Source organism: Topomyia yanbarensis, chromosome 2, assembly GCF_030247195.1.
Source record: "Topomyia yanbarensis strain Yona2022 chromosome 2, ASM3024719v1, whole genome shotgun sequence".
NCBI classification, from domain to species: Eukaryota; Metazoa; Arthropoda; class Insecta; order Diptera; family Culicidae; genus Topomyia; species Topomyia yanbarensis.
This window is the reverse complement of record NC_080671.1, coordinates 465,335,113-465,359,187: the sequence shown is the minus strand read 5'-3', so window position 1 is coordinate 465,359,187 and position 24,075 is coordinate 465,335,113. Positions and strand designations below refer to the sequence as shown.

The window sequence follows — 24,075 nt, the reverse complement described above, 5'->3', positions numbered from 1 at the left end:
ATCTATTTAGGCACCGAGAACAGACGTCCAGCGTAAACGTAAAAGTTGGTACAAAATTGACGGTGCATCCAAAGAAAATTGTGATGGTTCTGCCGTTGTTCCATTTAGTGCGTGGGTTTTACTGAATTGACAGCGTACCACACAATTGACTATCACAATTATACTGGATTATGCCAATATGATGGCAGTAGTGGTCTAGCGGAGATTAGTTCAAATAGCAAAACAAGTATTTTAAACATGCTCGTTCGACCCCTGGGTGTCTGTTCTCAGTGATTCAGCTGTAACATATTATCCCCCTAATTGAATCGAATAAGCAAATAGTATAGCCGACGGGAGAGGCATTTAACAAAGTTAGGAAAACTAGGAGTGAGGTCGAGAGAACGTCTGATGAGGTGGATCACACCTAACAATATCCACTATAGTAAACAAGCATAGTGATGTTACAACAAGATAATTCAACCTGATGCAACAATCATTTAAGCAATCATTAATACACACTAGTAGTATTCGTGAACATCACAGTTGACAGCGCTCTTTGATTTACTTAATAGTCGATTGATCCGCTTCAGACCCAGGGGACTCAAGAGAAGATCAGGAAGAAGACAGAAGCGAAATCAATTCAAAGTTATAACTGCATCAGTGACGACTTAGTACGAGTTGTTAGGAGGAGGATACCTTGGACTAGACAAAATAGACCATTTGATGTTACACACTTCGAGACAAACAGGTGCAAAATTTACTCCCCCTCCGAGGACCCGTGTTTATTTGCCAGACAGTCGCTAATTCGTCCGATTTTGCAAAATTTATCTCGGGGAAGGAACCGAGATCCGCTAAGCTCTAATCTGCAGTCATATCAACCCGCTAAAAAATGGTAAAAAGATATACGAATAACAAAGATCACAAGAGCAATATTAACTTTTGGCACCCTGAAGATATTGAGAATGATCACTAAAGTGAGTATGGTAGTTCAATACAGTCGTGATTCGCTGGTTGGACCACAGCCTTGTCCAACTAACGAATTTGATTCGCTAGTTGGACCGACTGACAAATGTCAAAAACTCTCCAAAGGAGATGTTGGCAGTGTAAATGCATATGTTTAAATCTCTAAATATTGTCAGATTGATTGTCAAAGTAAATTTGACACGAGATTTTGTCGTTCGGATGCTTTTTAGTTGAACAAGCGTCCAACTAGCGGAGGTCCAACTAAAAAGCGGTTCAGTTAAAAAGTGTCCAATCAGCGAATCACGACTGTAGTTGAATTATAATAATGGAATATATAAGTACTAACGTTGTAAGTACTATTCCCAAAATGGTATTATATGAATAGTTTGGAAATGATTCCGAAGCTTTCTGGAATGGAATTTATTTATACGGGATAGCGTTTCTGCATTAAAATCGGCAGACAGCCTTATTTTAAGATCATAAGATTAGGAAATATGTATAAAGTGATACAATCGTGATTCGCTGGTTGGGCTCACACTTCTGTCCAGCTAACGAATTTGATTCGTTAGTTGGACCGACTGACAGATGTCAAAAACTCTCCAAAGGAGACGTTAGTAGTGTAATTGCATCTATTCACATCTCTAAAAATTGTCAGAGTGATTGTCAATGTAAATTTGACATAAGATTTTGACATTCAGATGCTTTTTAGTTGGACAATGGTCCAACTAGCGGAGGTCCAACTAAAAAGCGGTCCAGTTAAAAAATGTCCAACTAGCGAATTAAGACTGTATATAATCTCTTTTTCACTTCAGATAGTTGGTATTCGCGACAGTAAAGCTGGGAAGAAAATTTCGATTCTATGAGACGACAGACTGACTGCAATGTTGTAGGTATGAAGTTTTTGAAGAGAGAATGAAACTCTTACTACTGAAATCTGTAAGTAATATTAAATATTTATTACAAATTCAACTAAAACAGTTCAGGAACTGTACGTGAGGGTGCTGGGCCTGTGGCTTTCGACTGGCATGGTCCATTCTTACTGATTCGGACGTCTTCATGGTCGTTCACCACGATTCTGAAAGGGGCCGCCCTATTATATTTGGCTGTAACTTTTAATGAGCACTTTTTTGCCTTGGGATGGCAGATTTTTTAATAGTGGTTAGCCAATGTTGTCTATCCTGGCCCGCGACAAAGGGCATCATACCTGCAATAGCCCACTTCACACCCATACACATCTTTCGTAGTGTAGAAGGTTTACGAGCAGATCTTTCGATAATATTTTTTCGCTCATGGGAAATTCCTTCAATCTTACTTCAATTCCATGTATGCCTCTTGCATACCCCCTACCGGAGATGGAGAGGTCACCCATGGTCGAACACAAACACCAAATAAGAGGAACTTCAACCCAAGACCCAGAGCCGGTCTCCCTACCATACCACCCTTCGGAGGTGGTGAGATCGCCCGTAGTTCAACTCCCCACCTCCACCAAATAAAAACCTACAATGGGACCTCAGCCACACTGGACTACGACTACCATTCGTATAGCATATTTTTCAAATGTCTTCTTATTTATTAAAGTGTCTTCATTGGGCTTCAACGACTAGTATTCGGAATAAAAAAGTGCATTGCGACAAATCGCACAGCGAATAGCGCTCCGAATCTAGCAGCGACGGAAAATAATCGTAGTGTCTTCTTTGGAAAAGCACGGACAGCGTCAAGATGCTGACGCTCATGACACACATTACAACTATTAACCAAGAAGAACCAGAAACCGAATCAAGCCGGAAGAATCGAAACCAAAGCAACCACGATAAATCAAGAAGTCTACTTTCCAAACTAGGTTTCACTGCTGGCAGCATTGACCCGGCGACCGATATCTCCGAACTTCTCTACCGAATAAACATTCGTCAACAACAAACAATCAAAGCAACAAACAAGCCCATCACCTAACAGCAACGGCCGTCTCTAGATTAGCGGGTTCTCGACCGCTCGCTACATCCCATCAGATCCACAATCCGCCAAATCAACAATTACGGGAATGTCGAGCCACCAGGTCCGCCAGCCCCCCACCTCCATTACCCACACCACCACCCAGCCTACCCACCGACGAACTAGGCTCTCCCGGTCAACCTCCACCCGGAAGCCGCAGTGGACGACAGTCGGCGCGCCATATCAACAAAGTCCCGACCCAACGACCGCTAAGTCCAATCTCCGGATGTGACTCGTTATCTTTAGACCCAGGCGACCAGCAAGCGACAACCGAGAACCGGACATCATGTACACCTCACCATACCGTCTGCGGTCACTGAGAGTGATCCTCGCCAGCCTCAACAGCAACAACAACACTATATTACATCGCAACAGAAAAATACCCAAACCCGACAGCTGCTCCCACAGGGAAAAAACTTTCTCCTCTGTCTCCTGCACCTGCCTGCGGACGTACCTGACCATTCCAAAGAGCTTTCGGTGGCTGTTGGTGCAAGGAAGGTAACCTATCCAACTCAAAACCCAAGAACAACTCAGCGCCTTGAATATCTATTTTGGAAACGAAGTCCCAGATGACACGTGATATACCTGCTCAGGAAAACAATACGACAACCCGTTCATCACACCCAGAACCACTATAACTAATATTCAACAGAAAAAGACCACCATCCTAACCCACACGTTCCACTTCTGATGGTCACTGGAAGGGCAGTCCGTCTGTCCAAGCGAAACCTTACCCCAAAAACCACAATATCCGAAACAGATCTAGTTTGTTGGGGGAAAAGCCTTCTCCCCTGTACTGGCCCCATATGTGGTCGCACCGAACTCCACCGACAAGCCTTCAGTGACTGCAGGTGTATGAAGACTACCTACTATCCCCCCCCCCCTTGACGAATACTTCAGTACTAGTTCCATCTTTTCTACCAGCTTTCATTCGGTCCACTTCACGGATCGCAGATCACAGGCACTACAATGAAACATCATATCTCGACCCCGTTCATAATAATGTGCCTGGGAGGCACAGAATAGTAGTCTGGGCTACGCTAGAGGACTTGTTGTAATCTCAAAGGAATTCACAATATGCTCGAAGTCCTTCGCGGACAACCGCCTCTGGCCCGTGCTTGAAGAACCATGGCACGGTGACCATCCTGTTAACTCATAGCTCCAACGACCGAAGACATCCTGTCGACGCCAATCGATGTACAAAGAAGACGACTGGAAAAATTACAAAGAATCGGCTAAACGAACTAGTGAAGATAATACACCACTCAACCGAATCCCCGGACCAGCCGATAACGGCCCCCCCAACCCTCACCCGACTCCAGGAGAGCAGTCCACTGGTGATGCACCGAAGTAGTGAACGCAATTGAAAACCGCCGATGAACCCGCCAAATGCTTCTTTGTAGGATTAATAGGTTTCTCACATTCGACTCAAAAATAGCTGTTTACAAGACCATAATAGCTCCCCATTTTGATTACTGTGCTTCTATTCTGTTTTAGCATCCAAGAAATAGTGTAAGCGAATGCAGATCTTACAAAACAAGGTAATGCGACTGTTACTACGATGTGATGTGACAGACTAACTCCGCGACATTTGATGCTCAATTGTTTACAATGAATGTCAGTTCAGCAACGTATTGAATATACCCGAAGACTGCAGATCAGGAAGACTAGCAACTCTGTCCAGAATCTGGAGACAGTAACAGCAACGCCACTTGCGGGTAAAGGTAGTACTTCCCATAATGATGCACACACATATATACATTTTTACATTAAGCTAGAGGCGCTGTAACCTCTGTCGCTTCTCGTTTGTATGGGGGAAGGAAAGAGATATCAGTCTTCTTAATATGTATTGCGAATCTTTTCTAAAATCCACATCGTGACATTTCAGCCATGCGCCACCCAACCGTGCGCCGAGTTACGCGCATGTTCACTTCGCATTAGTGCAAGCGAAAAAACGATTTGACGTTTGTTTTTGTTTCGTTCGCACTTATGTGTGTCACATATAGCAACAAATCGACGAAACGCTAGTTTATCTTGGGATAGACAATAGCCTTCGATATAACACACTTGTTTTCATCTTCAAATTAATACATGGAATGACGCCGCAGTACTTGTGTAGCACTGTTGTGTACGGAAGAGATGTGCACCAGTATGAAACCAGACAAGCCGGCAATCTGAGATTTTTGAGCGCTAAGAAATCTTGTACGCAGAACTCCTTATTTTATAAAGGCTACAATTTGTTCAACGCCTTACCAGAATACGCCAAGCGGATTAATAACCTAAGAGAATTTGAACAGGCCTGTAAGAGATTTGTGAAACAGAGGCCCTTGGATTTATAAGAGAGAAGGATAAGCATACTGCTGGTGTGGTCATAGTGAGTACCTGTTTAGTACGCAGCGCACCTGGGTTCGAGTCCCTACCCTGCACATGGGGTTAGTAATTTTTCATAAGAGATTTTTCTTATCCGAAGACGCGAATGACCTTAAGGTTAAAACCTCTATAATCCAAATAAAAGAAGTACCTGTTTAGATGTTATTGAAGATACCGGCGTTTTTCAGGATGTTTAGGATGATCTTTTCCTTTACGGAGTCGTTGGCCAGGACGTCGTGGATTGAGGGTGGGAGGATCGTACCTTACCCGGAGGTCCTGTAGCTCCAGGCGATTGGAGAGAAGGTGTTCCAGTTTTTCTGGCCCCGCATGTGATGCAGATGGGAGGTGGTACATTGGAAATTGTGTGGGCAAGCAAGGTCTTCGTGTGCCCGGTCCGCAATCTAGATACGACTTTTTGTTCTTTCCAATCCTGGCGGTTGTCACATTTTACGAGGAGTTCTTCACTTTTCTGCAGGTGTCCCTGGGCCCTCGGTCCTCTCCGTTATGACTAGCACGAGGAGAAGGGTGGAGGATATCGATTTCGAACTTATGAGGAAAAAGGTGACCACCACAACGGATCCCAGGGGTACTCCGTTTTACTCGGTGAATGTTCCAGATTCGCTACCACCGACTCCAACGCGGAATTGATGGTTTCTGAGGAAGCGTTGTATGTAAAGGCCAAGGTTTCCTCGGGTTCACCAGTGATCGAGCTGCCGGAGGACGCCCTCCCGCCATACGCTGTTATATGGCTTATCGATATCCTGTGCGATGACTTTGTCTGGCTTCCCCTAGAGATGCTTGGTAGGTCCCGGTGCCCTTATCTATCCGGAAGGAGTGTTACCTGCCGTCCAGCAGCTGACGTTGTTCGAGGATTATGGTTAGTCTTCTGTTGACCATTCATTTTAAGGCCTTACCGATGCTAATGGGCCGAATATCCTTGGTCGTCCGGGACCCCTGAACCCCTTTTGGGATCACAACGACGAGGGGAGCTTCCCTTCAAGATTCAGTTGTTGCATTGAAAGAGAGCTCTTTTCCCCACCGGTGGAAGGATGATTGGTGTTGGATCTGGCGGCAGATGTGGGTTGGGTTTGTGGGGCGGGCTGCCTGAAAAGGGTTCGGAGCCGTACGACTGATGCTGGTGGTTGGTTGATATAGTTGTACTTACCCGGGGGAGCCGGGCCGCTGCACCAGCAGCCGTCGAAGGCTCCATGGCGGACGCCGGCGCAGAGGAGAAGGATTTTACCCTAACACTCCGTCATAGGTTTGTTTTGGTGATGGTTAGTGGGTCATTGGTTGGAGGGGTGTCGAAAGTTAGGAGCACTGAGCCGTTCTCGGTATGTGTTGACGCAAATTACTTACCTGGAGGTTGGTGGGCGTTCACTTCCAGACGATTTAGCAGATTTTGTACGGGTGGTCTCGTGGAATTGCATTCAATATCCGTCTATGTCCGGTGTAATCGGAATGTCGACGGTAAAGCAAATAAGGTAGTGTTGGCGTACTTTGAAACTTCAAGTTTGGACAGCATCAGACTGTGAAGGGACAACACACTTATGCCGTTTTTGGGTCATCCCGACACTGAGTCAAGTTTCAATCCCTGTATACTTTTCGACAACAGTTGAGGATAGTTTCGCTTCAAGCAAAAACGATTAGTTTATTAGTTTTTTAGGAATATTGCGTGCCATTCCAAAAAGAGCTGTTTTGTTATTTATAATCTATTTATTTCCAGTTTCTTCATGCATCATACATAGCTTCGGTTCGGTTAAAACCTTCCAAACATAAATGTTGCTAGCGTATGCCTAAATAATGTTAACTAATTTTATCCCTCTCTACTAAACTGGCAAATGCACATAGTGCTTGGAAAACATAATATAATTAATTTGTATCCTCATCTTCAAATTTACACGGAATCATAGGAACAGTTTCATCCGAGTGTTTGTCTAATACATGATTGTTCAGTAACGTTTCTTTGTAGAACACTGCTGGACAAAAGGTGCATTTTAGTTGGGGTTTCGTTCGCTTCAACGAATCCGATTTCTTTCCATCGCGACCTTTACTCGAATTATGCAAATGGGTACGCATGTGTGCTTGAAGGATATATTTCGTTTTAAAGCGAGCGTTATCACAAATATCACAAGCGAATGGACGATCTTCACAGTGAACCGTATTTTTATGCAATTTTAGTCCGTTTGATTGCGTGAAACGTGCACCGCACAAATCACATTCGTACCGTTTGTCAGCTGTGTGAATTCGTTCGTGCCTCATTAAACTGGATTTAGAAACCGATTTAAACGTTGAGCAGTATTTACACTCAAACATAACAGATTTGGTATGAATGTTCTCATGAACCGTTAAAGCTTGTTTTCTAGGAAAACCTTTCCCACAAAAACGACATATAAACGGTTCAACTTTGTCCGAATTATTGTATTTTGGCCGCGCATCATAATGACATGTATCGTTCGAATGGGTACGCATGTGTTGTTGAAGGACTTTTTTTGTTTTGAAACGAGTATTATCACCACAAATTTCACAAACAAACGGACGTTCGTCACTATGGCGAACAGCTTTATGTAACCGCAGGTGGCCCGATTGAGTGAATCGTGCATCGCATATGTCACATTTAGAAGGTTTCTCGGATGTGTGTATTCGCTCATGCCTCACTAGGTTTGATCTGGAAGTTGTCTTAAACTTAGAGCAGAATCTACAATCATATATTACGGATTTCGTATGAATGTTCTCGTGAATCCGCAAGGTACTTGCTCTAGGATACCGTTTGCCACAATAAGTGCACACGTGCTTTAATTCTGGAGGATTTACGATACCTTGATGTACTCGCTTGATGTGATATTGTAACGTGTAGTTGGCCGAAAATTCTCGTATTTCTCCATTTTTCTCGCATTCTTTGCAAGGGTATAATTTACCCGGATTATAGTGGTTCACTCTAAGGTGCCTATTCAATTGACGGACAGTTTGCAATTCCAATTCGCAAAAGCTACAGACCAATGATACGGAGCCTATATGAGACAAAATGTGGAAATCAAACTTCTCCCGCGTGTCGAAATCCGTGGAACAAATGTAGCACTTATAACGGTTAAGTTTACGTCTTTTTATCGTACGTTGTGGTAGTATTTCATCAGGCCCGTCGGTGTCCATTTCAGGTAGAATAGCTTGATCCTCAAAAATAGCATCCTCCGTCTCATCCTCAATTGATTCATTTTCACTACTCTCATCATCCGACAGATTTTCCTCGACAATTACAGACTCGATGCACTCTTCATGATGCCCGATCTCCTTAAATTCCGTTTCATTTAAATCAATTTTTGGTTCGAGACTGATTGTTTCGTCGTCAATCTCCAAATATTCGACTTCGAGCTTTGTATGCAGTGTTCTGTAAACTGTAAAGTATTAAGTAATGTAATAATAATAAAGTGCTTACCTACGAATAATAATTTTTGATGGCTAAATCCGTAACTTGGATTCGTTTCCGCACCTGATGGACATACTGTACGTCTTCATAGCAACTTCCGCAAACTTTGGTTATAGTTTCATCTTCCGACATCTAAAAAAGAAATAATGAAAAACCTATCATCTAAGTAAAATATTATACTAGTTTTCTTGTGAACGGAAGATATCTGAACAATAATTAAAACCAAGCCTGAATTACCAAAATACCGAAGCACTCCTCAATTAAAACCTTCAATGAATTATTGTCAACAATAGTTTCATTCAAACAATAATGAACCACTCCATCGTCGCTTGGCAAATCTTCCAGGCAAAGCCGGCAGCAGTTCATGAAACTCATAATGAACTATTATTTCTAGTTATGTACAAAATAGCGAAAAGAAATATTATGTTTTGTAGCAATTTGCACGAATTCAATAGTGGGATAACAGCAAAGCAATCCGTATTCAGTAACAGTCTACACGGTAACCTCAAAATACTGTATTGTTATCATGGAGTACACGACAAACTGAGACTTTATAAAAAATCATTATATACTGTGGCACTACCCAATAAAAAATTACATTGGTTTTACTCTCTTGTGAATAAACTAAAGGTGAAAACATTTAAATTGCAAATTGTAGCAAATGCAATAACCGATTCCGAAACCTAGGAGCCGAAGCTCCACGGCCAACAAAGTCTGAAAAAATATCGAAACTACAAATTATTATCCGCGGCTTGCCAAAGAAGACGCGACAATTATTGTTCGTCACTTTGCGTGGGCTTCCCTCTATGCTTCCCCTTACAATACCCTCATGCTCGTTTGGCTGTAGTTTTTGACCATCCGTTTGGCTGCATTTTTGACACATAGCTAGTCTGTGTATAAAGTGTATGTAGTTTATATTAGAAGTAAACCATGTTTCAACTGTTTTATGGTCGAATAGCAACCAGTAAACTTTTCAGAGGATCGGCAATGTTGAAAGCTCTGAATATACAGTCCTTAATGTCAGAAAATTTAGGAAATCCCGTTTTAGGCTGAGTTTCTGACTGTACAATGGAAGGGATTGTTGGTTCGCTTGGAAGTGCTGAGAAATCCTGGTTATATCTCAATTTCCCAAAACCAAGTATTATCTTCAGATTTGTAGCAGCCAGAGTCGAAAAATGTTTTTTTCGTTTACCAAAATCTGACGAAAATGACGAGCGAGCGCTGTTACTTTCTAAACCACTAGAACATTACGAAACCGAAAATGAGACAACGGCCTACGACAAAGCATGCGGGTAAATTCAATTTCATTATTTCCTCCATACATTCGTTTTCGCTTCGAAATTGAGAACGACATTAGTCTCTTCAATATTGCACATAGCGCTGGCCAAACGAATAGAAACTAGTAACGATATTTATTTGTCGTTGTTCTATTTGGGAGCATTACAAGCTAGCGATGATATTGGACGACTGAAGCACTATTGGTGTGCATATTTCCTGTGTTTGCGGCGTTCTAGTTGCATTTTATGATGCACATTGCTATAATTTCATTTAATGAAAATTAAAATAAAAATCAAAATTACTGATTTGAAATTAAAACGAGATTGAATTTTCGTATTGTCATAGGAAAACGAAAGTCACTACTTCTGCTACTCGCTTTCATAGAATCGAAAGAAGAAGGGGCGTTGTTTTTATTGTTTTGCTTTGTGTGAATTTAGTAACGAAGGAGGCAGCGAAAAGACGAAGGTGAATTCAGTTTATTTCATCGTTCATTGAATGGGTATGAGAATTTTAGGCCCTGGTAGCAGCACTTCTAGTTGATGAATTATTTTTATTTTGTACCGTTGATTAGGACAACCTAGGGTCCTTACGAGGAAGTTCGTTTTCCAATAGTTTCCAAACGGAGCCAAACAATGACCCTGACAAGGGGCATTGAAGCCCTTTTAAGCATTTCTGCGTAACAGCAATCATTTGTGCGACGTTGGACATGTCAAAAGTACATGCGAATTCTCCCCACAGTATACACACTTCTCAGCGGTCCTCTTGCAAGCATCACCCGCATGGTGTTGTGTTCCCCACATTTGCCGTACCGATGCTTATTGCTGCTGTGGGTGGCCGTATGGCCTAACTACTTGCAATTTGAGCAATTCATGATCCGCGATACAAACAGACATACAGGTAGGCGAGCTTCGCTCCACTTCAACATAGCTCGAAAGTACTTTCTATCTTCGATGAACTTTGAGTGCAGGACCCCTTCCTTCATCTGAACATCGACAGTTAAACCCGCATCACTTACAAAACCATCAATCTCCACATTGCGAAAATGTAGACGCGATACTCCATTGTGAAGAGGTTATTGCTAGCAATATTATTAGAATTTGTATTTGCTATAACTTTCAAAAATGCTAACCCATGTGGCTAAATTCACTGTCAAGGAAGACCGATAGTATCAAACCAGGACAGGTTTACATTTTCGTAGAAAATCAATTAAATATTTTTCTTAAGTTTTAAGGGTACAGCATATGTATTGTTATATTTAGAATGTTTCGGATTAGGCAATCAAAGCGGAATTTTATACTTCATTTAATGACCCAATTTAAACCTTTATTTTCGACATACCACTGAGGCAACGTTCGTAAAACATTATTGATCCTACAGTTAACCACGCTTTTATACAAATTGACTGGATCTGGCAAAATTTCCAACCGGCGGGAGTTATCAGCAGGGTGTGGCACGGATAGATCATTGTATGCATTATCCTTTAAAAAAATTGCATCAGAGCCTCTGATTCTCCAACTCAAAATCTGAAGTGCAGAAATATAGGGGCAGATCACTTGTGATGCATTTTCAAAAATCATCTAAATTTAATGTATTTCTTTCCATCAAAATAGCATTGTACTGTATTGTTTATTGGGGCTTTAACCTTTATCTAAACAGTAATCCATAATGTATTTTGCGTTGCGTGTAAGACGTCAAAACCCTACACACTTAAACTCAAACACAATGCCGTCCTTATTCCGCCGCCAGAAAACGATAGAGTGGGAATGAGATGAAGTTTAGTCGGCTTTGGAGAATAATGCATTATTTTTGGGTAAAATTGGACTTTTCGCTGGAGGAAGGAGGCACAGATTTAAAATTAGACTGTATGGGGCGGGCATAACGCAGTCGGTAAATCAATAGTCTTGTACGCAGCTCACCTGGGTTTGAGTCCCACCCCCGCATATAGGGTTAGAGATTTTTCTGAAAAGATTTATCTAACCTAACAAAGAGGCGAATGAGCCTCTATAACCTCTATAATAAAAAAAAAACCTGCGCACTCAATTCTATTCGACAATTTCCGCACAGCTGAACAGACAGTAAATTTTTTCAATTGATAGCTCAGTAAAGTAGGTATAATTTACTGACCTTCAGTGATATGTTTTCCGAGTTTCAGTAAAACAAACATCGCTTCTACTGAGATCTCGGTAAAACCTTTGTTTGCTGAGTGTTCAGTTGTGTAGAACTCGATAAAAGTTACGAAACTAAGATTTGGTAACATAAAATTAGATGTGTACTGCCAGGCAATGCAAGTTCTCCGTGTTCAAAAAACTAGCCCTACAATCAACAAAACGTCAAACAAAGTATATTCCTTGTTTTGACGTGAGTCTGTTTTTTTCCTTAAGGAATCTTTATGAACGTGTCTACTGGAAAACAGAAACAGAAAGAATGGCCGGAACAGTGAGAATGAAGAAACGGTGAAAACTCACCTTGATTGGAAACACTGAGAAAAGATATGTTCTCAAGCAGGAATCGAACTTGCGATCTCCCAGTCTCTAGTTGGGTGCGTTAACCACTCCGCCATCGAGGAACTGTGATGATGCCATCACATGTTCCCAACAGTTTTTGTGATCACCGCTGCAGCTTCCAATACCTCATAATAGGGATCTTTAGGGGTGTGCGGGTTAAGGCATATTCTGATGCAGATTAGTACCGTGAGTTAATATCTCAGTCCTTTTTCAATTTTTTGGCCCGAAACTATTCAAAAAAAAAATTTTTTTTAGCTTGTTTCCTTTTAGGACAATAACACATCCAAACCCATGAGACTTGCACGACTCTATAGGTTGCCTTATCAGATCTACCATAGTTTGCAGATTAAACTTGGGATGGCAGGCTGCTAGCAGATTGCAAAAGTACCAGATCATGCTGTGTGGGGTGCTGTCCCGGTTAACAATGAGGCGAACGAGATATTTGCAGATACGTCATTTAGTAGGACAACTGTCAGTTTGCTGGTTGAATTTAATTTGGTTTTTTTAATTTAAAAATCATAAAATAATAATTAAGGTTTAAGAATGATATGAGTGTACTCGTAAGGACACCCGCTACCAATACATATGATAAACTGGCACAATTTTTCCAAATTAAAGATCCCTATTTCGATTCAGCAGATCGTCATCTTTCCCTCTCACCGACCGGGCCGAATCTCTCTCGTTATCTATTTTTAGGTTAAGTGGACTGCGCTCAAGGCTTGAGATATTCATTATCACTGTTTGCCCCATTTCCTAACTCAATCGCCACCAGACAGTCAAACAAAGTCGATCAGTGTAAGACGTTTGTTGAATAGACTTTTTTGTGAGGGAGTATAAAGTTGATGCAAAAATGAAAAAGAAATTCATTTTTTCTAATTTGATGCAAATTTGTTATACCTTCCTATAGGGTGATCTGTGCTAGGCACAAATTCACTTTCAGTCTAATCGCTTCTGCTCGCAGAAGAACGGACCTGATCATATTTTTCAAAAAGCTTTTGCGAGGCTTCCGCCTATTGAATCTTCGATATGGTTACAGATGGACGTTATGGAATGAAAGCGAAATGTCGAAAATACAAAAAGCAGCACAGTAAACACATGTCGTCGTAGCGCCTACCGATCGCCGGTATGTATTTATTTCAACTCGCCTAGTCGCCTAGGGGTCCTATACTGAGACATATGCATGGTTAGCATACTTTCTATTCCCGTCTCTTTTATTCTGCTGTGATTTTGATGCATTTTCTAGCACATACTTCTAGTAATGACATTTTTATTGCGCGTGTAAGGGGCCCTAATGAGTGGATAGACCTAAGGGGGGGATGCATTTCTTTCCATCAAAATAGAAATTCATAATGTATTTTGCGTTGCGTGTAATGTATTTTGCTTTGCGTGTAAGACGTCAAAACCCTACAAAAACTTGCCCTACTTTCAGCAAAACGTCAAACAAAGTGGATCAGCGTAGGATGTTTGTTGAACAAACTTTTCTATGAGGGAGGTCAAAGTTGTTGAAAAAATGGAAATTAAATGCATTTTTTTTAAATGTGATGCAAATTTGTTTCACATACATAGAGGCAGATATAAAAGTATGCTATCGATACATAAATAAATTTCTGCGGAGCTACTCCATGCTTGAAATTCAGTATTCGAAATTCGATTTTTGAGTAGTTTTGAATGAGTGTGTATCTCTTTTAATGACACGACAGCACGACACGCAACAAAACACAGCTGCCAAAAACAGGAAATGTCAGAGTTGTGATTGAAGCTGATTGGAGTGAATTTGTAATTTTGTACCAAGCTTTAGAGCAAAATATTCAATAATAAATTCATTTCGTTTCGTTATTTTTAGTTTGTTTATACTCAAGCAGAACGCAAACTTGTCAGCTACAGAAAGTTTTCCTCAATTCAAGGAATATGACTTTTGTAAATTGTTGTCGGCTTTGCCTGGAAGATGTACCAATCGACGATGGAGGCACTTGTTTTTGTGTGAACGAAACTACTGTTTATAATCAATTGTTACGAACTTTAATTGAGGAGTGCTTCGGTATTTTGGTAAACAGTTATTGCATATCTAATTGTGCTGCGTTGATTTTTTTTAACTTACAGTCAGGAGAAGGAAGAATGTTATGTAAAGTTTTATATTGGAAAACATGAAGTACAAACTTGAAATCAATGGTTTTCAGTTGATCGTAAGCTTTGTAACGTAAAACTTGGTACAACATTCCTCCTTGTCCTGACAAAAGCTTAATCCACCAGTCTCGTTCGATTATTTAAATTACACATTTTTAGATCACCGACAACGAAACTGTAACCAAAGTATGTAAAAATTGCTATGGGGATGTACAGTATGTCTATAAGTTGCGGGTTCGTATCAAGGATACGGATGATGCCATTAAACAATATTATTCGTAAGTTGCAAGCTCACAAATATGTTCAGTAGTTTAATTTTTTGTTGCTTGCAGTCAACTGGATACAAAACAAGATATCGAATATTTAGAGCTAAACGACAAAGAAACACATGATCAGCAATCGGATGGCAAATATGACATGAACAATAAGGAGGAAGGCTTTCCAAAGCAGGGCATCGAATCTATTATGTTTCAAGAAGATTTCTCGACTGAAATAAAGTATGAAATCGAAGCGATGGAGGAAGACACTGGAGATGGGATGGAGAATATATCTATTTTACCTGAGATGGTGAATAAGGAAGTCGCAAAATCACCACCAAAGACAGTGAAGTTACGACGCAAAGGAAAGGGTAAAACTAAAGTGAAAAACTCTTTTACATGCTACATTTGCTCAATGGATTTCGATACGTTGGAAGAATTAGATGATCACCTACCATCACACGTCGGTTTCGCATCATTAGTCTGTAACTTTTGCCAGTTGGAATTGACGACCGTACGTCATTTAAACATGCACCTCAAAGTTACCCACCATACAAAAGGTAAAAGGATCCCTTGCGATGAATGCAAACAAATTGGAGTAGCACGAGAATTTTCATCCACCTACAAGTTACAAGATCACATCAAAAGAGTGCATCAAGGTATCAAAGAGATTCCAGAGTTGAAGTACGTGTGTACTTACTGTGGGAAAAAGTTCAGCAGACCATTCCATTTAAAACTGCATGAAAATACTCACACAAAGGCAATTATGTTCCAGTGTAAATACTGTTCGAAGTTTAAAACTACCTCTAGATCTGGTTTACTAAGACATGAACGTATTCATACTGCCGAAAAGCCATTCAAATGTGACTTGTGCGATGCCCGCTTTGCCCAATCTAATTCTCTTCAATTGCACAAAAACGGTGTTCACAGCAACGAACGTCCTTTTGCGTGCGAACTTTGTGAAGGGGACGTTCGATTTAAATCAAAATACACCCTTCAATCACATCTGCGAATTCATGAGAAGTCTGGTAAAGTTCTACGAGGACCGAGAACTGATCCAATTGAGAGACCTGCCTCAGAACCGCATCTCAAATGCAAATTTTGTCCGGCAGTGTACTACAAAGAAAGATTTCTGTGCAGTCACATTCTGGATAAACATCCAACTGAATCTGTCCCTATGATCCCTTGTGAACTTTGCTCGGAGGTAAATAAGAAAATATTTTTCATCACGCAGCGTGAGAAAGATTTGCACCTAATTTATCACACAAAGATTCCTAAAACACAGAAAAAGGAACGTTCGTGCACGGAGTGTGGTGCGGTATATCATACTCCAGGGGCCATGAGAAGACATCGTCAGTCACATGTGGTGCACGAATGCAAAGAGTGTGGCAAAACATATAAAGGAAGAGCTGGTTTACGATTGCACTATATGTCGGTACACTACGAATCAAGACCGTACAAGTGTGATCACTGTGAGGTATCGTACAGCCAATTTTCTCAACTAACTTCGCATATGAAAAGTCATCGATGAAATTGAACTGCAAGCTTTTTGAACCCAATAGTGTTCGTAAATATATTGGATTATTTTGCATTCGTGTTTGTAAGTTTATTTACGACGATAGCCTGTTCACATATTTGCTTCATATTAGGTAAAGGATGTGCATTCATTGCACATATAAGTTCGCTTGGAGTTCTGGTTTGTTCAAGTAAGTGATTTTACTTTTGATAATATCAATCGCAAATGAGATAAATTAAGAATTCAATTCAAATACAATTCAGTTAAGGGTCTTTTTCCAATCATGTTCGGATTGAATATTGTTTTAAAAAAAATGCATTTTCTTGGTTGTGAACAATGGTCAGGTTTACCCTCTGCCGCTTGCTGATCATTCCGTCTGCTTTCTCTCTAGCTTGTGTTTGTGTCCATACCGTCGTCGCTGTAGCTTTGATTTTTGCTGTTATATTTTTTTTGTGTTTCCGACTGACTCTGGTATAGCCGTCTCCTTTCTTGTTTATTTCATCCGTCGGTATGGTAACTATTGACTTAGGGATACCTTGGAATATTGTTTGTCCAGCATTAATTTTTTGGTCTTCTGTTTTGTATCAGTAGAAGTCTAGTACCCAAATTAGCACTAGTTAGACACAGAGAAATTCATACAGTTCAAACAGTACATGCGAACGTCTAAAGCAACTGACTTGTCCCGAGTGATGTCCCAGGAAGTAATTACAGAAGCTTTGGTTTGCTGACGAGAAAACAGAAACGAACTTTTGATTTTTGTCTTTTGAACCAAATACCTGGCATTATGCAATATTAATTCGCAAAAGAGAAAATTGTAATAAACCAATTTGCGCATTAAGGTCAAAAGACCTAACTTAAAAATTAGAAATTTTGTAATTTTATTGAACACGACAACCTGTTAGTACAGACTTGGAATAAGGTCAAGGCAGTGAAACTTGGGTACTAGTTTAGATACACCATCTAACTAGACTCCCAGTTGCTGCTAGTTACTGACGAGATCATTTATTCGTTATTTTGTCGATAATTGGAAAATGATTTTTTTCGAAAATTCAAAATGGTGACTTAATAATGGCGGGTCTCGTCGGTCACTGTGCGTGAAACATCGTCCTAATTTGTCAAGTGCAGGGCCTCTCGTATTTCCGATTTATTTTTATTTATTTATTTAAAGGCTTTAACCTCGTAGGTCATTCGCTTTGCGAGAAAGAAAAAAATATGATAATTAACATCGTATTATATACATTTATAAATCACTTTTTTGTTATGTAGGTGTGGTTGCTGTTGTTTTTTTTTGTGGAGACGGTGTGGTTGATTCATCAGATAAGGTCGAAATGTCCCGAATTGTTAAGAAAAGATTGTAGCCCTTCCTCTCGGGCGTGGTCGTTAGCGAGGATCTCTCTCATGGAGTTCCGTAGATTATGGTGCTGTCAGAAGTCCCTGTACTCCGGACAGTCCACCAGGAACGGTGTTACAGCGAGAACGGATCCCTGTGGGACACCGTTGGCCTCCGGAAAGGTGTCGGATTGGGCAACCCTGATTTCTACGCGGAATGTACGGTCGGATAGGTAATCGCTTAGAAAGCGGCCCATGTGACCGATTGGTCAGCTGTTGCAGTACTCCATGACGCCACATGGTATTATATACCTTCGCAACGTCGAGTATCGCAATGTCGTCATGCAGGCCGTCGGTTACGGATTGGCGTACCACATCTTCGAAGCTGACATCAGTTCCTGTCCCACGTCGGAACGCAAACTGGCGATGATCCAGAAATTTTCGCTCCTCCAGTAGGTCCATCAGACGTCTGTTGACCATTCGCTTCATCGTCTTGGCATTAATTGGGCAGAAATCATCTGGCGTTCTGCTCCCCTGACATCGCTTTGAGATGGGGATTACTGGGGCTTCCTCCATGAAGCGGGCATCGGTTCACCGCTCCAAATGCGGTTAACACTGTCCAAAATCGCCCGCTTGGCTACGAGCGGGGAATGTCGAAGTAGAAGGTAACCAACGACATCCAATCCGGCAGACTTGCCGATTCTAGTACCGTACATAGCTCGCTTACGGTGAAAGGCTGGTTGTATACTTGACCTGAATCAGGTTCGAAACGACCGGGCCTGCTCTCAGTCCTTTGCTTAATTCGCAGGAACGCAGCTGAGAGGGCGGTGTCTGCATACAGGGAGGCGAAGTGCCTGCCTAGTTCGTTATCAATGTTCGTGGGATCGATCATCGTGCACCCGTGAACGGCGATGGCGAAGCCGATGTGCCTTCGCTTTCCGCTTAGAGCATTAACTCTCCGCCAGCGTTCTGAAGTCGACGAGTCTGGAGATAGCCTTCCTTTTGGAAGTCCAGCTGCTGTTTTTCGCTGGTTTCGGTGTGGGTTGTCGTTAGAAATCTTCTTCAGTGCCCGCAACGCAGTTCAGCGTGCTCTGATGACTTTCTTGACTTCTGGACACCACCAGTGCACTGCCTGTCGGGGAGGGTTACCACTTATCCTAGGAATACAGGAAATAGCGGCACGATTGAAGATTTTGATGAGTTCGTCCGGAGTGTAAGACTCGTCCCGATTTATAAGGTCATCTATAGTCTCTTTCTCTTCATAGCGGGACCAGTCCGGCCTTTGACGAGTTGCAGCAGGTGGCGTCTGGGCGTACGTAACTTGAATAGGGAAGTGGTCAATGTTGCATGGGTCGACAAGAACAGTAGAGTGTCCATGACAGAAGGCAAAGTCCGCACGAAAAAATGCTATCACAGCAATCAACAGAGTTTAAAGAAAAATATTTTCATTCACCTTTTTTGGGTTAGAGAAATCTCTTTTGGGAAAACTCTAACCCTATGTGCGGGGTTGGGAATCAAACCCAGGTGAGCTGCGTACAAGGCAATCGATTTACCAACTACGCTATGCTTGTCCCTTTAAAAAAAATTAACATAAATTTTAAGTTTGTTTTGCAATTCGATAGGATTCTTTTTATTGATTACCGCTATTTCATTTTCAGATTGTTGGTAATTTTGGGAAGCAGAAATTTTCGTAATCAAGAGACCACAGCGAAAAATTTTCTACTAAGTCATGCTTTCGGACGGAAACAACTAATGCTGAATTGGTTTTTTGACTCGTATTTCTAGATTCGCTTGTTTACAAAATATATGTAAAATGACAGATTCAAGCGAACCTAGAGCAACTCAATTCAAAAAATAAAATCACCAGCAAGATTCGCAAATCTTGGCATACACACGAACGGAAATGAGCATACAGGTCTTATTATCGAACAGAGTTTGGATTCCCCGTGTGTTCAAAATGTTTATATAGCACCAGTGCACAAATGTCATGTTATTAGAAATCTTTAATTGGTTGTCATTTTCCGTATTGTGGTTTTGCAACGATTTTTTGTTTCCTTTTCGGTATGATGAACAAAAAGGAAAAATATAAAATCACTGTTTGGAACCGTAATTGACTCCTTTCTAATGTACTGTAATGAATATCCTTATCGGAATTTCGTTCTCCCACGATATGAATAATGTTTCTTTAGTATGTTTCGAACAGAGGTATCTTGCCTCGTCCTTCACGGCAACCGCGCAGCTTTTGCTGTCTAAGCTATATTGCATATGTTCGAATAAAAGGAAATATCCCAAATTTTCAAGAGGAGTTGCACAACCAATAAACCCACAGCATTATATCGGTTTTATATTTGCTATATAGTGGAACTAAGCATACATGCTTTAAAAATCCTTGAAGCATGCATTTGTGATGTTAATATAGTGCTTGTCATAGTTGCTGTAAATAATTATTCCTGAAAGATCGTACCTAAACCAAGAAATCGCAAACTTAGCTGTATCTTAAAATGACATTTTATTGTTATTGATGTCTTTCTTAATATATTCTGGTTGCAGTTGAAAATCAAAAAAATTGACTTGCGCCTTTCGTTTTTTCCCTATTTGCAGAGTGGGCAACTAAAGCGCATGTTGTGTACATGTTAGTGAATCAACTTGCGCATCATCTACACCAGTTGTGCTTTAGTTCCGCACACTGAAAATAGGAGAAAAATCGAAAGGCGCAAGTTCACTATTTCGATTTTCAATTGCGATCAGAATACATAGCTATGTCGTCAATCAAGACTTTTATTCAAATTGTATGAAATGTTTATACGCATGAAAAGTACCCGGAATAAATCCAGTAGTACTGCTATGTAAGGCCTGTGTAAATATTGTGATTGTTAAATGACGAATGGCCAAATGATCAAAGTTCGAATATACAAAAAAAATGATTGTAAAAATGACCAATCAGGAGATTGTTCAATATTTAGGTTAGGACGGGATCAGATTAGCTTGTAATTCCTCTTTTAAGGGTGATATAAATAATGTCTCTGTAATCAAGATCTTTGAACTGTCAAAAAAGTAATGCGATTAAATCTACTATTACTAGCCTGTGCACGATCACGAAACATAAAAATACCGCAGATAATAATATCAGAATAATGAAGTGATTCCTCAAAGTTGAGTGACCCGATAAACTGATAAAAATATAAACGTTGTCTTTTAATTTTACACATAGATTTTTGCAATTCGCGGTAGCATACTTGCTGGCACATAAACCTAATGTGTGTATTTACAAGAAATATTAATCTTACATTCACATTTCATAACTATAAGACACATAAAACCCGATTCTACAAAATGATAACATTAGTATTTCTTCTTCATTATGGACTTTAAGTGGCTTGGAGCAAATAGAATTTACGTTAGGATTTTTATCAGTGTGCGTTTTCTACGAAATTGAGTGGCTGCTCAAGCATTTTTGAGTTATTTCAAATGAGCGTGTAGGGTTCTGACGCATCGCATTGCCAAATTAGTTGATGTCTTGGCTAAATCATAACAAATTTGTTCTCAAAAGAGGATTGGGCAACGGGGCAAGTGTTTAAGAAGTATGTTGGTAAATATTTTAATATTGAACTCGTTTCATGCGGTTGTATGTGGCGTGATAATCATTAACAAATCTCAAAATGCCTCCAAAATCGGCCAAAAAAGAGAAATCTGTCTGGTGGCAATGTGATCAGTGCAAAACTCTAGTTCTTGTTTCGGAGCTGGCGAAGCACCAGTCGGACAAGTGCCGCATTACGGAATCTGCCAGCGGATATATCACAAGCTCTGGGATGTTCTGCAGCCGCCGGTTCGAGTGTGGCAGTTTGCAGGGATTTGAAGATTGGAAAGATGTAAGCGAACATCAGCTAAATGGATTGATACTGTTCAGTAGAACAGTGATGGATAAGCTCAAGCTCGTTTTGGGAGACCTGGTTGAAATCACAACCACGTGCAAAGAAGGTGAAACTAACAGTTTTGTTCGGATGGCTTGGCCAATCGATGAAAAACATGGTGCACGAGTCATTAGTCCACATACAGGTAGTTTTAAACATTTTCAGATCATTATGAAAACAATAATTCAAAACCTACATTTCAGATGAAGTCAAATGTCCAGAATTTTGTATCGTATCGGTCTCAATTAGATTATTCAAACAAGCAGTCAAGGTGGTGGAAGAACTAGTTCTGAGTACGCATGATGAAACCGTTAAGGATAAAGTGGTTAAGAATGAGCGGGTTTTTCTGAAATTGTTACAACGACAGTACAGGGGTAGAACGTTATGTGACCAAAATCTACTTCGCCTCAAGCTATGTAACAAAACGATTACATTCACAATAACGAGAGTCAAGCTGAGAACATTGGAAGACAGTCAAATTACGGAGCAGATGAAAAATTTGTTATTGGACAATAAGTATTTTCAAATGGATCTTAATTCTAAAATTGGCATCGATTTTTGCCAAGACAAAGAACTAGCACCACTATCGCATGTGTTCTCGTTGGATCAGATTGGTGGACTCCAACACATAGTAGACGAAGTCATGGACATCGCTAGAATAGCATTAGGATTAACCAAGCAGACTGGTTCCGCTCCAATTAGTCGAGGAATTCTGGTTTATGGTGTATCCGGCGTAGGAAAAACTTTACTAGTCAATTCTGTAGCCAGTTATTTTGGATGCCAAATCATAAGACTAAATAGCACGGAAATTTTCAGCAAGTTCTACGGCGAATCCGAGAATAATATTATGAAACAGTTCAATTTCGCCTTCAGTAACTATCCAGAGCCGTCAATAGTGATTGTTGAAGAAATTCAAAATATTTGCCCAAAATCTGAAGCATCGGACATAGTCAAACGAATATCGAACTTTTTTGTTAATTTACTGGACAGTTTGCATATCAGGCCACAAGGTGCCAGTACGGTTGTAATTGCTACCACAGACAACCCGGATAATCTAAATCCTGTTATTCGACGGAGCGGTCGTATGGAACACGAATTCGAAATCCCGGTTCCAAGTGCTGAGGTCCGCGAGCAAATCCTTCAGAAAATTTTAACTAATTACAACCACGTTCTGACCCCAGCGGAAATCAGAAAGCTTGCCCAAATTACTCACGGTTACGTTGGAGCAGATTTGGTCAGTTTGATAGGGCGAGCAATGCATGAAACAAACGAGCCAATTAGTAACACTCACGTGGTATCTGCTTTGCAACACGTTAAAGCCAGTGCAATGCGAGAAATTATGATCGAGTGTCCAAATGTGAACTGGGCTGATATTGGTGGACAAGATGATTTGAAACTAAAACTGCGCCAAATCATTGAATGGCCCATTCACCGACCAGAAATCTTTACTCGCCTTGGAATAAATCCTCCACGAGGTCTTTTGATGTTCGGGCCACCTGGCTGTTCGAAAACGATGATTGCAAAAGCGATAGCAACCGAAAGCAAAGTAAATTTTTTATCAATTAAAGGTTCGGAACTTTTTTCTATGTGGGTTGGTGAATCGGAGCGTGCCGTTAGTGAGTTATTCCGGAAAGCGCGCCAAGTTGCTCCAGCGATTATCTTTTTTGACGAAATCGATGCAATAGGTGGTGAGCGATCAGCAGAGGCGGGTAGCTCCGTGAACGAGCGTGTGCTGGCACAAATTTTAACTGAAATTGATGGAGTGAGTGCACTGAAAAATGTTAAGATTGTTGCAGCTACCAACCGACCAGATTTGATTGATAAAGCATTAATGCGACCAGGTAGACTTGATCGAATCATATACGTTGGTTTGCCGGATGCTAGGACAAGAGCGGAAATATTTCGAATAAAGCTAGCCAAGATTGCAATCACAACTGATGTAAATTTACAAGTGCTTGTAGATAAGACCGATGGTTATTGTGGCTCGGAGATCGAAGCGATATGTCAAGAGGCTGTACTAAGCGCACTGGAAGACTCGTTTGAAACATACGAGATATCACAGAAATACTTCGACAAGGCACTGCTTGCAGTAAAACCTCGCACAAGCCCGGAATTGTTGCAACTATATGATACTTACTTAAAACAACATACATAGTATTGATCACTTGCAACATACATAAAAATAAAACATTAATATGTATATTGCAGTCGAACGAATCCTAAAGAGAATATCCTAAGAGGCCATCCGCCTGGTAAATAATGTATCCGCCGGTCTAAGTGTGGGTTGGAAAAAATCGTACACAGTTTAGTATTAAAATGGAAACTGCGGAGCGCCCGCGGTTTTTTGTGAATTTTACTAACACTCGTTGCTGTCGACTGCCAATAACCAGCAGGTAAAAAAATTGATGTTATAACTGGATTTGAATTTGAA

The 24,075-nt window shown here is 40.8% G+C and overlaps 4 protein-coding genes across 6 annotated transcripts in view; 3 read left to right on the top strand and 1 right to left on the bottom strand.

Moving 5' to 3' along the window:
• LOC131686117 (uncharacterized) overlaps nt 1-24,075 on the top strand; it is a 280,208-nt gene that overhangs the window by 13,609 nt on the left and 242,524 nt on the right. The window lies entirely within an intron of this gene.
• LOC131686118 (zinc finger protein ZFP2-like) lies at nt 7,023-9,229 on the bottom strand. 3 transcript variants are annotated; one of them, XM_058970278.1, is made up of 3 exons: nt 8,963-9,229; nt 8,739-8,887; nt 7,023-8,686 (listed from the first exon to the last, which is right to left on the bottom strand). In XM_058970278.1, the coding sequence occupies exons 2-3, from the start codon at nt 8,855-8,857 to the stop codon at nt 7,174-7,176; spliced, it is 1,632 nt and encodes a 543-aa protein (XP_058826261.1). In that variant the 5' UTR covers nt 8,858-8,887; nt 8,963-9,229; the 3' UTR covers nt 7,023-7,173. The 3 variants fall into 3 exon arrangements, with proteins under 3 accessions (XP_058826261.1, XP_058826262.1, XP_058826260.1); XM_058970279.1 differs by having other exon boundaries at nt 8,739-8,880; XM_058970277.1 differs by having other exon boundaries at nt 8,739-8,857.
• Nucleotides 14,240-16,464, top strand: LOC131686119 (zinc finger protein 226-like). Its single transcript, XM_058970280.1, has 4 exons — nt 14,240-14,283; nt 14,351-14,553; nt 14,791-14,909; nt 14,964-16,464. The coding sequence occupies exons 2-4, from the start codon at nt 14,416-14,418 to the stop codon at nt 16,417-16,419; spliced, it is 1,713 nt and encodes a 570-aa protein (XP_058826263.1). The 5' UTR covers nt 14,240-14,283; nt 14,351-14,415; the 3' UTR covers nt 16,420-16,464.
• Nucleotides 21,250-24,040, top strand: LOC131686116 (ATPase family gene 2 protein homolog A). The gene is made up of 2 exons (XM_058970272.1): nt 21,250-21,789; nt 21,848-24,040. Exons 1-2 carry the CDS (start codon nt 21,393-21,395, stop codon nt 23,797-23,799), a joined length of 2,349 nt encoding a protein of 782 aa, XP_058826255.1. The 5' UTR covers nt 21,250-21,392; the 3' UTR covers nt 23,800-24,040.